Source organism: Vitis riparia, chromosome 10, assembly GCF_004353265.1.
Source record: "Vitis riparia cultivar Riparia Gloire de Montpellier isolate 1030 chromosome 10, EGFV_Vit.rip_1.0, whole genome shotgun sequence".
Classification (NCBI taxonomy): Eukaryota; Viridiplantae; Streptophyta; class Magnoliopsida; order Vitales; family Vitaceae; genus Vitis; species Vitis riparia.
Window position 1 is genome coordinate 10,389,211 of NC_048440.1, and position 13,785 is coordinate 10,402,995.

The 13,785-nt window shown below is 33.9% G+C and overlaps 2 protein-coding genes across 2 annotated transcripts; both read right to left on the reverse strand.

Moving 5' to 3' along the window:
* Positions 1 to 590: 590 nt before the first annotated feature.
* Positions 591 to 3,359, reverse strand: LOC117924144 (wall-associated receptor kinase 5-like). The gene is made up of 3 exons (XM_034842716.1): positions 2,512 to 3,359; positions 2,022 to 2,201; positions 591 to 1,947 (listed from the first exon to the last, which is right to left on the reverse strand). The coding sequence occupies exons 1-3, from the start codon at positions 3,320 to 3,322 to the stop codon at positions 761 to 763; spliced, it is 2,178 nt and encodes a 725-aa protein (XP_034698607.1). The 5' UTR covers positions 3,323 to 3,359; the 3' UTR covers positions 591 to 760.
* Positions 3,360 to 8,019: 4,660 nt separating this feature from the next.
* Positions 8,020 to 11,599, reverse strand: LOC117923089 (wall-associated receptor kinase 2-like). The gene is made up of 3 exons (XM_034841338.1): positions 10,681 to 11,599; positions 9,297 to 9,476; positions 8,020 to 9,203 (listed from the first exon to the last, which is right to left on the reverse strand). Exons 1-3 carry the CDS (start codon positions 11,597 to 11,599, stop codon positions 8,020 to 8,022), a joined length of 2,283 nt encoding a protein of 760 aa, XP_034697229.1.
* Positions 11,600 to 13,785: the final 2,186 nt, after the last annotated feature.

Consider the following 13,785-nt stretch of genomic DNA (forward strand, 5'->3'; position numbering starts at 1 on the left):
GAATTGTGCACTCTTTTCAGTGAATATACTACCGTGCTCCTGCATGATCGCTTCAGTTTCACACCACCATTAATCATAATAGTTAGCTAATTGGATGACTTTTGTCACTTCAGCTACCAACAAATATTCGAAGCTTGTATAAACTTTGAAAGAAAACATAACAAATAAGATGAATATTAGTTACTTGTGTAAAAAAGGAAACATAACAGATATCGGGTCAGCTTTATTTTAGATTTAATCAGAATTAGCCATAGTCCTTCCTATCAATGTTTGATCTTGCCATATTTTTGTTAGCAGTCTGTTATTATTATTATTATTAGAGGTAATCCTGGTGTTCTCTTCTAATTAACGCGATGCTTGGTAGAAACTAATAAGTTCTACAACAGCAGGCTCTAGTTGGATTAAATGGGCAAATTTCCATTCCATGTGGTTGATCGGCTCGTCAATTTATGCATGAATTCTACACAGGTTATTTGAGTTGTACGGGATAGTGTTTAGTGGCTAATCACCAAATAAAAGCTCATTACCTGACTGACTATTGCTCCAAAAATTAAAACAGCTGCAGAAATTGATGATGTCCTACACTTGTTTGAACCATAAAATCAAACGCGCAAGTGTTATATGTACATATTAAGGACTACAACTTTGAACATGTAGAATCAAAGCCAGAGGCTGAAAATCTTCCCAACCATCAGATAAAGTGGACAGCAGAATCATACATGAATTTGTTTCACAAACCTTTTGATATCCAGCTGCAGCTTTAAGTAGTCATGCCGTATGGTTTAGGAAAGTCCTGGTCTTCATGTACATACTCTTCTGTAACTGCACTAGTAGATGCATAAGAATATGACCTTCCACTTACAGAGCAGTTGTCCTGGCAAGTCCGTTGAAGTGATGGCTGCTCCATAGTCCTCCTTAATTGGTCGAGGTCTGCTGCTATTTCTTTCATGGTTGGCCTTTTCTTCCCTCCCAACTTCAGGCATATCTTAGCAAGCCTAGCAACAGCAAGAATCTCCTCTTTCTGACCATCATCCAGGATTACCTTGTCTAGAATTTCGAACAGGTAATTCTGTTTCATTGCCAGTCTAAAGTGAGTTGCTAGACTTGCTTCAGATCTACTAGAACAAATTACTTTTTCACCTGTTAAAAGTTCGGCAAGCACTACCCCGAAGGCATATACATCACTCTTATCCGTAAATTGGCCTGATCGAAAATACCCTGGATCCAAGTAACCAAATGTGCCCTGCACTAGTGTGGTCAAGTGTGTTTTTTCATGGGTTATTGACCTTGAAAGTCCAAAGTCAGAAACCACAGCCCTAAAGTGCTCATCTAACAGTATATTACTAGACTTGATATCCCTATGAAGGATAGCTGGAGAAGCATATGTATGTAAATAAGCAAGGGCTCCTGCAATTTCATCTGCAATTCGCAAGCGCTTTTCCCAAGATAATTTTGATTCACAGTTCCTATCATGGAGATGGTGAGAGAGAGTGCTATTGGAGACATATTCATAAACCAGTAAAGGAACTTCGCTCTCTAGACAGCAACCTAACAACTTCACTATGTGTCTATGGTTAATCTGTGAAAGAATGAAAACTTCATTGACAAACGTAACTACTTGCCTCTCGTCAACTATGATTGACTTCTTAATGGCTACTATGCTTCCATCCAATAGCATCCCTTTATACACTGTCCCATGACCTCCCCTGCCAAGAACTCGACTTGCATTGAAGTTGTCTGTTGCCTTTTCCAACTCTTCTATGGTATAGAGTTTTGTTTTCTCAACACTTCCTTTACCACTTGAAGTGATTTGTTGTTGCAATAGGAGACCACCATTCCTTTTGAAGAGTTTCTGCTTGAGTTTGTTTTTCTTTCTTTCCTCAAGTTGTCGATGCAACCAGAAGCCAACAGCAAGTAGGATCAGAAGAACAACAGCTATTCCTATTCCTGAATGTATAAGCCACAAAGGTAAATACAAACTGAAGAGAAAGAAAAGGGTGGACACGGGAGAGAGTCTATACCTGACGTAACGAGAATAGCTGCCTTTAGTTTTACTTTGTCACGTACACACCCATGTTCAGGTTGGCTATCATGGCTATGGTAACCAGGTGGGCTGGCACAATAGTAGCCTCCATATGTGTTTATGCATACAGCTCCTTTTTTGCAAAGAGTGTTGTTTGGGTCCATGCACTCATTAATATCTTTTAAGATGCCAAAACAGAAAAGCAAACTTATTAATAATTTTAAACTAGGAAATTGTTGGATCGGGGCTGTTATCAGAATGCTGGAGGCCGTGTTGGAGTGGTACAGACTGGTGTCCCTCATTCTGATGGAGGGGAAATGGTAGAGGCCTTGAAAATGTTTCCATTATTTTATTGCAGTATCTACTAATAGAAGAATTCTTGGCAATTGTGGTGAAAGGGAAAATTCTAGTCTTTTGGTTTCACAAACAATAAATTCATGTTCCTATGTAGCCAACTACCAAGCCAAGAATAATGAAGAACATAGTACCTATGCAGCCATCTTGAAGGTAAGGGTTCCCGCGGTAGCCTTGACTGCAACGACACTTATATCCACTGCCTTGATCAGAATCAACACAACGACTGTTGCTGCCACATGCATAATCGCTTCTTTTTCGGGCTTCTTGGCAAAATTTGTTTCCGATTGCCCAATTCAATATTGCAGGGTAAAAGTAGGTTTTGTTTTCACCGGACAACGTGGTGTCAAATCGATCAAAGTCCGAGAAGTTCTTCTCGGCAATGATGGCAAAGCTACATGGATTGGAGTTCGATCCGGCCATGGCCTTGGACCACATGCTCATGTTGGTAAGCCATAGATCAACGTTTGAAAGATCGTTTGAGAAAGTAGTCTGGCAGCAGCGAATTCCAGAGCAGGAAGTACGATTAGACCAGGCTCGACCTCCAGGTATGTGGCAAACTGACACACACCCGCCCGCGTACCTTGTTAGGCTACGGCTTGTACGATTTAATTCACCGATATAAGCACCTATGTCACACCCAATGCCTATAAACTTATTTTCTGCGTGGGAATAACTGTAAGGCTCCATGGGCGTAAAAGCCGATGCCGCTTGTGATGTGTAATCAAAGTAACAAGCAGCCACAGTCCAATCACAAATTCTCACATTATCCGGTGACGTCTTCAAAACTTCAACTTGAAGCACCACAAGAGAAGGGCGTGGAGGGTTGGAGGAGTAGGCGCATGAGACCTCAAAATTTTTGTCATGGTAGCAGCCTCTGCCAATACCAAATGGATAAACAATCCCAACGTTCCCACATGTCTCTTGGCAACCAGGCTTTGCCATGGACGCTGCTGTTTCCTTCGATGAGAATAGCAAGAGGATGATGATGGTGACCGGATGATCTAGTATTACTTGCATAGCCATTTTATGCAGTGTTTAAGCTTTGAAACTACCGGATCATATCATAGGTGGCCTCTTATGTGCCTCAAAACTCAGGAGCTGGCTGCATCCAATTATTAGATTTGAAGGGAATCTTCTTTATTAAAGAAAATGGGGGCCATGATAAAGTTGTTGAGCAATAAATTAAGTGAAAGTTCATGATGAAAACACCGTCAAAGTTACCTTTTAAAGCAGGGTGACAAAGTTTGATATGATTTGTTAACATAAATTTAACATACCTTGTATGAGTTTGGGTCGAGTATAAATGGGTTTTGGTCAAATTCGTGTTGACCTATATAACACATTTAATAAATAAGTAATTTTTGGAACCTATATAACACAAATTTGATCTAAATTGTCCCATTTAATAATCTCACTATTAACCTAATTATGTTCTTAAATGGGAAAACTTGATTATTAAATGGGTTAAATGAGTTACATGATGTGTTGTCTATTTAAATACTATGTACTTATTTGGTTTATGTTTTTGAAACAATTATTATTCGTGTCGAGTTTGGGTTGACTAATGTAGTAAAATACCTAAGTTTTGACACGACCCACAATACTATCCTAAAAGAAAATTGATTAAATGATTATAAGGGATGAAAAAATCTCAAATTTGTAAAACTTACATCTCCCATTTTTTAACTTGAAGAGTAACTTATTTTTTACATAAATACCCTTCAATATTTTAATTATTTACATGTGTATTTTAAAAGAAAATGTTACTTTTATAAGAAAAAAGTGAAGGCATTCTTCTTTAAAATGAGCTCTATATATATATATATATATATATATATATATATATAAAGTGAAAGGATAGTTTTATAAATGGGATGATTTCATCCTTTCTAATCAAATAACCCAAAGAAAATGCCATAATTTAAAAGAAAAAAATAATTGAATTAGTGTTTGCATGTATACATTTCCTGTTTTCTATTTTGAAAATAAAAAATAATAGTAACTTTTATATGTCATAATTTTAAAAAATATTTAAGAAAATTAAGGTATGAAAATATTTTAGTACCTCCTATTTAAAATTTTAAAAGTGATTTTTAAAGATACAAGGAAAATTATACTTTTTTTACATGATGTTTTGGGTAGGTTTAGAAGAACCTTTTCGCGGAAAATTAAACATATTTGGAACCTTTTAATAGAAAATAACTTTCTCTTCTGAAAAATATAAAATAGTATATTTTCTAATAATATATTTTAGTTTATATGAATGAAGTTATTCAACATCATTACATGTAAAACAAAAGTAAAACATTAATCATTAAATTTTCATGGATATAATAAGAGTTGAACAAAATGAATATGTTATTATTAAAAAAACACTTCAATGCTAAATTTCATTTGTATTAAATAATTTTGCATTATTATAATCCTAACAACCTAACAAACTTTGTGAACTATATTAAAGAAATCATACGCAATTTTATTATGAAATAAATATTTTTCATTACAATCCTATAGTCAAATCATTTTCTCAATTAAATACAACAAATCTCATTGAATGTTTTGTCTACAATGTTATACTGAAACTTGTATTGAGTTTTCTACAATGTTATACTTGAACTTGTTTTCTAATTCTATAATCCAATTTTAGACCAGTGATGGATATCAAAGTTGAATACAAAAATAAGTTTACATAGTCATCACATAATGACTATTTTCCATTAAATTAATAAACTTAAAGTAATATCAATATTTACCTCATGTTGTAAAAGAATCAAATGATATCTTAAAATACTCTAAGCCAAGCAACAAATTAACATATACTGACTTCTCCAAATGTTTTATGGTTTTCATTTAGATTAAATAATATACCACATTGTGAGAGACATCTTGTAATTATTGACTCCTAAGATAGAATTGTGGATAATGGTCTTGAGTATCAATTGAAATCACCTTACCATGAGTACCTAAAGGTCTTTATGATTGTGGTGTAGCTTAGTACATGCTCAGGGACCTTTTTTGAATGAATAAAAAACATAATATTAATTTCAAAATCTAACATTAGTAAAATTAAAAATTACAAATAAAATAAAATAAAATGAAACCTATGAATTAACTAAATTTTCATAAACTAAATTTATATTTTGTATACCTTAAACCATTTCCATCTCTCATCTATGGAGTTCTCAAAGACCGGTTCCAATTTGTTCAGTAATACTTCTTGTAGGCGAATAAACACATTCAATATTACATTGAAATGCCTACTAGTTAATAGTTTCTCCAAACCTTAAGAATCAAAATTTTATAATTCAATTATTTAAATGATGTGTAAAAATATGCAAGAATAATGTAACCATTTCTTCTACAACAACATATCTTGAACACTTTAATTTACCAGTAGTATCATAGAACATAACATGGTGAAAGTATGTTTATCCATCCTATGTTGCTCCATACATGCTGTATTACTTCCATAAATCAATTAAGATTTTCAACTTGCAAAAATACTCTATTTGTAGGCCTTTCCATCTATGTCCACTTTTGATAACACTTCCTTATGGCAATACAAAGTGCAATAAATATATTAAGTATGTTCACTATGACATATAGAATTAGGGTAAGTTGTTTTCTCCTTTCCAGCTCAATGAGGTCCATAGCTATACAAGAGTCCTAATTACAAAGGGGGAAAAAACATTCTATGTTTTTAATAAGAAAAAAATTAAACGTTGTAAGTATAAATGATCATCATTGAGAGATAAAAACAAACAAATAAAACATAAGTTGCATGGAGAAAGATGAACAAAGAAGCTAAATAAGAACTAACTTTGTCCAGCTTCTCATATGAATCGGGCCTTAGAGGTTGCATTTGAGTAATATTTTTCATAGAATGAGAAAAAAATTATGTTATAAATATATTCCACATTTATCAATAAATGCATTCACTTCATTCATTTATCAATCCATCCTAACACTTTCTAATTTAATATCACTTTCTAATATATTAGAATATATTTTTTAACTTATAATTCATATTTATATTTTTTTTCATAAAATATGATGTTTTTAACTAGTTTAAAATTTAAGAAAACTAGTTAGTGTGTTTTAAAAGGAGACTTTCCTTTTGGAGTGTGTATGTGTATGAGCACAAGACCAACACCATTTGGAACTTAGTTCAGGACTGTTTTAAAAGGAGACTAGCCTTTTGGAAAGACATTGTGTGTGTAAGTGTGTATGTGCGTGACCATTTCTAAGACGAGTACTTGAAGAAAAAAAATCTCAAATTTTGCAAATTTTCTACTCTCAAACAGTTTATCGGCAGTGTTACATAGAAGTCTCCTGAAGTCAATTAGGAAAATTTTTGCAAATCCACACTAAAGTTTCCAATTTTTTGTCTGTTAGAGGGGCCACACTATTCGTACTCTACCACGAAATTCAAAAGGAAAAAGGTTATTTTGTGATGAGACATGAAGTACTGTAAGCCCCTTTTTCTTTTTCTCATTCCATTTATCATCTCTTCAAGGTAGTTCAAAACATGACTGACCATTTAGATGCTTCATCAAACCATTTTATGATAAGCTTAGCGTCTTATCTGATGACATTTTAGTTTCTAATTACAACGCTTATGCATACTTAACAATATATTTAATTTTAGAGACAATTTTCGTTCTGCTCTAAGGACATTCTATCAAAGAACATTTATGATGCTAAACCAGTCAAAAGGTTGCTGAGTATGTCCACCCAGGCCTATCACCTATAGTACCTAGCTCCTGCATAATCCATATTTTTCCATTTTGAAGCTCCCCTTACTGAGTTCCTACAATTTGGATCTGCGTGAAATCAGGACCCTCCAACATATCATCATCTTTGAGCTTATCATCCAAATATGTCTTATCCTTCTAATTATGATCAAATAAGTAATGTGATTGATTAGTGGTCAATTTGATTATTTTGTGTATATTGGAAATAAATTCTCAACTTCAAGTTGAGTACATACCATCCTTTTCCAAAATATTTTCAGTACTCTTGCATGAATTTAACTTAGATTTGCATTATAGAGGATAATGTTTAGTCGTCAATCATACTATAATATAAAAACCAATATAGAAAATAACAATAAAAACCCTTATTGGATGAGTACATCTTATCACAAGTGGGAGTAATCTCAATCATGCTTACTCATAGCGTGCAATTCAAATGAGGAGATATCTAGCTCTCTGTCCATTCTATAATTTCAAGAACATATTTTGAATTCAGTTCAAACAGCCTATCCACAAATGAGGTGTTATCCGATGAATTCAAAAACATATTATGAATTCAATTCAAACAATCCTATCCAAATGTGGGGGTTGGATATTGATTAGGTCCACAATAGATAAAGAATCTAACACATAAAAATAAATGTTCGTTACCTCACTCACTATGGCTCCAAAAATGAAAACAGATGGATAAATTGGCAATATGCTAAAATTGTTTTAACCCATCAAATGAAATACACAACTGCTCTTTGTAAATATTTGAACAAATTTTAGAATCAAAGTGATCAAAGAGAAAATTTTCCTAGTCATTAGATAAAAGTGGAGAGCAGAACCATACAGAAATTCCGTTTCACAAACCTTTTGATTTCTAATTGATGCGTTCAGCAGTCATGGAATATGGTTTAGCAAGCTAGCTCCTAGCCTTGAAGTATATACTCCTGTAACTGCACTTGTTGATGCGGAAGAAATGGAGTACCTTTCACTTACAGAGCAGTTGTCCTGGCAGGTCTGCTGAAGTGATGGCTGCTTCATAGTCCTCAATTGGTGGAGATCTGCTGCTATTTCTTTCATGGCTGGCCTTTTCTTCCCACTCAACTTCAGGCATCTCTTAGCAATTTTAGCAACAGCAAGAATCTCCTTTTTCTGACCTTCATTCACTATCACCTTGTCTAGAATTTCAAACAGGCAATTTTGTTTCATTGCCAATCTAAAATGAATTGCTAGACTTTCTTCAGATCTACTAGAACAAATCACTTTTTCACCCGTGAGAAGTTCAGCAAGAATCATCCCAAACCCGTATACATCACTTTTGTCTGTAAACTGACCCGACCGAAAATACTCTGGATCCAAGTAACCAAATGTGCCCTGCACTAATGTGCTCAAGTGTGTTTTTTCATGGGCAATTAACCTTGAAAGTCCAAAATCAGAAACCACAGCCCTGAAGTTCTCATCCAGCAGTATGTTCCTAGACTTGATATCCCTATGAAAGATAGCTGTAGAAGCATATGAATGTAAATATGCTAGGGCTCCTGCAATTTCATCTGCAATTCGCAACCGCTTTTCCCAAGACAACGTTGATGCATGGTCCTCATTATGGAGATGGTGGGAGAGAGTGTTATTGGAGATGTATTCATAAGCCAGTAAAGGAACTTCACTCTCCAAACAGCAACCTAACAGTTTCACTATGTGCCTATGGTTAATCTGTGAAAGAATGAAAACTTCGTTGATAAACTCAACGACTTGCCTTTCATCAACTACAATTGATTTCTTAATGGCCACTATGCTTCCATCTAATAGCATCCCTTTGTATACTTTACCATGACCTCCCTTTCCAAGAACTCTACCTGCATTGAAATTGTCTGTTGCCTTCTCCAACTCTCCTATGGTATAGAGTGTTGTTTTCTCAACGCTACTTCCTATACTACTTGAAGAGATTTGCTGTTGCATTAGAAGACCACCATTCTTCTTGAAGGACATCTGCTTGAGTTTGCTTTTCTTTCTCTTCTCAAGTTCTTGATTCAACCAAAAGCCAATAGAAGGTAGGATGAGAAGAACAAGAGTGACTACTATTCCTGCATGTATAAGCCACAAAGGTACGTAATTAACAACAAACTCAAGAGCAAGAAGAGGATGAACATGAGGGAGACAGTGGGAAAATTTTATACCTGAAGAAACAAGAAGAGCTGGCTTGAGTTTTCCTTTGTTGCGTACACCCTCATATTCAGGTTTGTCATCATCTCTGTAGTAACCAGATGGGCAGTCGCAATAGTAGCTACCATTCGTGTTAGTGCAAACAGCTCCTTTTTGGCAAAGAGTATTGTTCGACTCCATGCACTCATCAACATCTTTTAAGAACACAAAAAAATTAATAAAATAACTAATTAATAGGAAATTATTGGGTTGGGGCTCCCATTACAGTGGTAGATGTGGTGGCGTGATGCAGTTGGTGTCCCTCAATCTGAGGGATGGGAAACAGAAGGGGTGTTGCTTCCATGGAAGTGGTAGAGTTGGTGTTTCGTGAATCACTATGAGGGTGTGTGATAAATCAACTCAACTTAATGACTTAACATCAACTCAATTTAACTTATTAATTAGATTAAGTATATTTGATAAAATAATTTAATATTACAGCTTAAAATTAAAAGTAATTTTAAGTATTTACTCATATTAGATAGAGTATATTTTACAATCATAATTTCACATATATGACTCATTTTTTAGTATAAATGTTTTATACTTTATGTATCAACAATATTTTAAATATGGATTTCTGACCAACAAATTTATTATTTAAGATTAATGAAAATAAATATTAATTAAAATTAAAGCAAATAAGTATGTGATTTTAATGATGTAAAATGAATTTTAACTTTGTTAAATAATCTTAATACTTAAATTAAAAATTAAGTAATAAATTTTAAATTAACAACTTAAGAATAATTTAATATAAAGTTAATTTAAGTCATTAAGTAATAAATACTAAGATGGTGTTTGTTTTTTGGTTGAATATAAAAAGCCAAAATATTTTATTTTTTATGTTCAGTTAAAAGTAACCTATTGATATCAATCAATATAACTAAAATAAACTTATTATCAGTAGGTTTGTTTTAGTTATGTTGCTTGATATTAATATATTATTTTTACCTCAATAGAAAAAGCTAAATATTTTGACTTCTTCTATTCAACCAAAAAATAAACACCTAAGTTTTATCTAACACCCTCTAAATATCAAATAGTGATTGTGCTCTTAACATTAATTGCCAAAGGCATTACTAGTGGTAGTGTTGATGGCAGTTGTGTCAAAGGAAAAAATTCCAGTCTTTTAGTTCCAAACAGGATAAATTCATATTCTTAGAGAAGCATCTTATTCTTCTTTCTGAACGGGTGATTTCAAAATACAAGATTGATATGATTTCTACTTCGGAATTCTAGTGGGAGTACTGCTGCTGACGAGACCTATACAAGAGGGATCCCCAATAATAAGAGATGTCACCAAAGTTGTAGAGATACAATACATCCAAACGCCAAGCCAAGAGTAAAGAAACATACCTATGCAGCCATCTGGAAGATAGGGGTTCCCGCGGTAGCCTGGATTGCAAAGACACCTATATCCACTGCCTTTCTTGGAATTAACACAACGACTGTTGCGGCCACATGCATAATCTCCTCTCTTTTGTGTTTCATGGCAGGACTTGTTCCCGATTTCCCATTTAAGCACTGCAGGATAAAAGTACTTCATGTTTTGATTGGAGAATGAGATGTCAAATTGGTGGAATCCAGAGAAGTTATTCTCTGCAATGAGGACAATGCCACATTGATTGGAGGACCAGTCCCTGGCCTCTTGCCAGATGCTCATGTTACCAACCCGTACATAAAAATTGGGAAGATCATTAGGGAAAGTAGTCTGGCAGCAGCCAATGCCAGAGCAGGAGTAGTTAGTATCAATCCAAGACCAGCCTTGACCATTGCAGACGGAGACACATCCACTGATGAAGTTTTTGATGCTGGAATTTGTACTATGGAAATCGCCAATGTAAGCAAATATGTCACACCCAATGCCTATCAACTTGTTTTCAGTGTGGGAATAACTGAAAGGCTCCATGGGGGGCGCTAATGTGAACTGGGAATAGCTTTTCCCTTCCAATGCGTTATTGGCATAACAAAGAGGCGAAGTCCAATCTCTGATTCTCACATGTTCCAGAGACATATCCAAAACTTCAGCTTCTTTTTTCTGGTCGAGGCGGAGAACAGGGTGAGGATTGGAGTAGTTGTTGCATGTGATCTCAAAACGTTTGTCAAGGTAGCAACCTTCTCCAATACCAAATGGATAAACAATGGCAAGATTCCCACATGTCTCTGGGCAACCAGGCTTGGCTGTGGATGCTTTCGTTTCCTTCAATGAGAATACCAAGGAGATGATGCTGATGATGATCGTGACCAGATGAACTTGTATTACTTGCAAAGCCATTTTTAGAGAAATCAAATAGAGAGCCTCTAATGAATGCTTCTTTGGAGTCCAATGATATTAAAAAGTAGGAAAAATGATCTCTGTATTTTGGTTGAAAAAGAAGTTTGTCGGCAATTATACATCTTTTGGTTGATTTCACATGGAAGAAATAGACCCTCACGTTGCCTAATCAATACAGGATCAACATGATCTCTGTATGCTTTAGAATTCAAAGCAAAATTAATGACAACAGTTTTAGAGAATTATCCAGTGAACTTAAGTAGAGATAGTTATAAGCGAGGCAAGAAATTAGAATAATTGGAAAACTCGATGTCATTGTTAAAGGAAAGTATTCAAACTATAAGGAACAATCAACGGTGATTGTTAAGAAAATCAAGATAGTCAACTCTAGGATGTCAATTGAAAGTATAGGAGTACTACAAGAAATCCCGTGAATATTTTGGAGTAATCTTCATTATGATTGGTTTTCTATATTTGGGAGGTGTCTCAAATCCCTAATTGGAATATATTTCTTTTTGTAAAAGGAATATTATATAAAATATTTCCTAAATTTATGTCATTATAATTAGATTTCTTATATAACAAGAAAAGCTAGTAGAAATATTTTTGTAAATATTATAGGTCATGAGGGGAGAAAGTTTTGAGAGAGAAATGGGCTTGTGACAAAAAGCAAGAGACACTCAATGGAACAAGAGGCCTCGCCAAGGTATAAATGTCAAGAAGAGTGAGAGACATTGAAGAAGCAAAAAGGCTTACAATCTAGGGTAGAAATAAAGAGGGAGGAAAAGTGATATGTTTCGAGACCCAATAGTTTTTTCTATTTTTATCTTCTATAATATTCCTTATCGTATAGTGAAATGCTATCTCTCATTAATGAAGGTAGGCAAGGTTAACCACATTAAAATCTCATGTACCTTTATATGAGGATGTTTTATTTTATGTTCTTCCATTAATATTTTGACATAGATGCTTCCATTGGCATAACAATTTTCTCACTTTTTCCTTCTCCCTCTATAAATCCTATATAAAATCATATATTTATAATAGCCTTTACCTTTCCTTTGTTGCATAAACAATCACATTCAGGTTTGTCATCATCACTGTAGTAACCAAGTGGCAATTGCAATGGTAACTATAGGAGTGGTTGTTATATTTATAGTGTGACTTGACTTAGTTATAGGAGTGTTTGAGCTCTCAACTTAAACATTAGGGTTTGTTGTGTTGGATAGGGACTCTAAATTAATGATTGTCATAAAGTGATAAGCTTAACTAATATCTTAGATAGTAAGTGCTCTTAATTCCAAGAGAATTAATGGATTTAAGGTTCATGCATTATAAACTTTAATTTGCTTGTGCATAGAATCCTAAGATCTACAATAGGGATACAAGCATATAGTGTATTGGGTTTACGGGGTTTGCTAAGAAAATGTGGAAATTGGCATTAATGTATAATCACTGAGACTCTTGGTTGGCCATGTATCATCATAGAAATCTAAGTTGAGTAGTTTCATCCAAAGAAAATTATTTGAAAAATCTTTTATTTTTATTAGTGTTGTTGTTGTTATTGTTATTATTATTATTGTTACTATATATACATATATATGTATTATGAGGGGGATGTGTTTTATCTAAAAAAAAAATTGTCTTTTTAGTAAGTGATGATACATATATGGATGGGCAAAAGATCTAAGAAGAATATAAATGGTCAAACAATAAGGTAGACAACCTTTTAATTTCCTTGAATTGATCATTATTGTAGGACTCACGTACAAGCTATCTAACAAGTTTTGGGTTTTAGTTTAATATATTCTATTATTTTGGAGTGCAATTATGACATTGCATTCCGAAATGTTCATCATTTATCTACGTCAATTAGACTATAGGAATTGGATGGAATGTTCTTGTTTTGATCAAGAGCTAAAAGTAAAATTACCATCAAAACCCAATAACAACTTCTTATTGATGTAATGCACCAAATTTATACCTTGCTTATAGAAAATATTTTGCAAAGAAAAATGGGTTTGAGAAATTATTCAAAGTAATTTGAGAATGTAATAGAATCAAGAACCACGAATTTACAATGCAAGTGAAAACTTTGAAATAGGCATTTTTGGTTTTTCATGTGTTGCTATTATATAAAAAAAATATTTTAAACTTGTAATTGATAAATACTTATTAGAGAGAGA

What these genes read in the sequence shown, in the direction of transcription:
- LOC117923089 (XM_034841338.1), bottom strand. Translation starts at nt 11,599, where the DNA reads ATGGCTTTGCAAGTAATACAAGTTCATCTGGTCACGATCATCATCAGC. An exon ending in TCTTCCAGATGGCTGCATAG is followed by an intron (nt 9,477 to 10,680) that starts GTATGTTTCTTT and finishes TGTTCTTAAAAG; the next exon opens with ATGTTGATGAGTGCATGGAG. An exon ending in AGCTCTTCTTGTTTCTTCAG is followed by an intron (nt 9,204 to 9,296) that starts GTATAAAATTTT and finishes TTATACATGCAG; the next exon opens with GAATAGTAGTCACTCTTGTT.
- LOC117924144 (XM_034842716.1), bottom strand. Translation starts at nt 3,322, where the DNA reads ATGGCAAAGCCTGGTTGCCAAGAGACATGTGGGAACGTTGGGATTGTT. An exon ending in CCTTCAAGATGGCTGCATAG is followed by an intron (nt 2,202 to 2,511) that starts GTACTATGTTCT and finishes GCATCTTAAAAG; the next exon opens with ATATTAATGAGTGCATGGAC. An exon ending in AGCTATTCTCGTTACGTCAG is followed by an intron (nt 1,948 to 2,021) that starts GTATAGACTCTC and finishes TTATACATTCAG; the next exon opens with GAATAGGAATAGCTGTTGTT.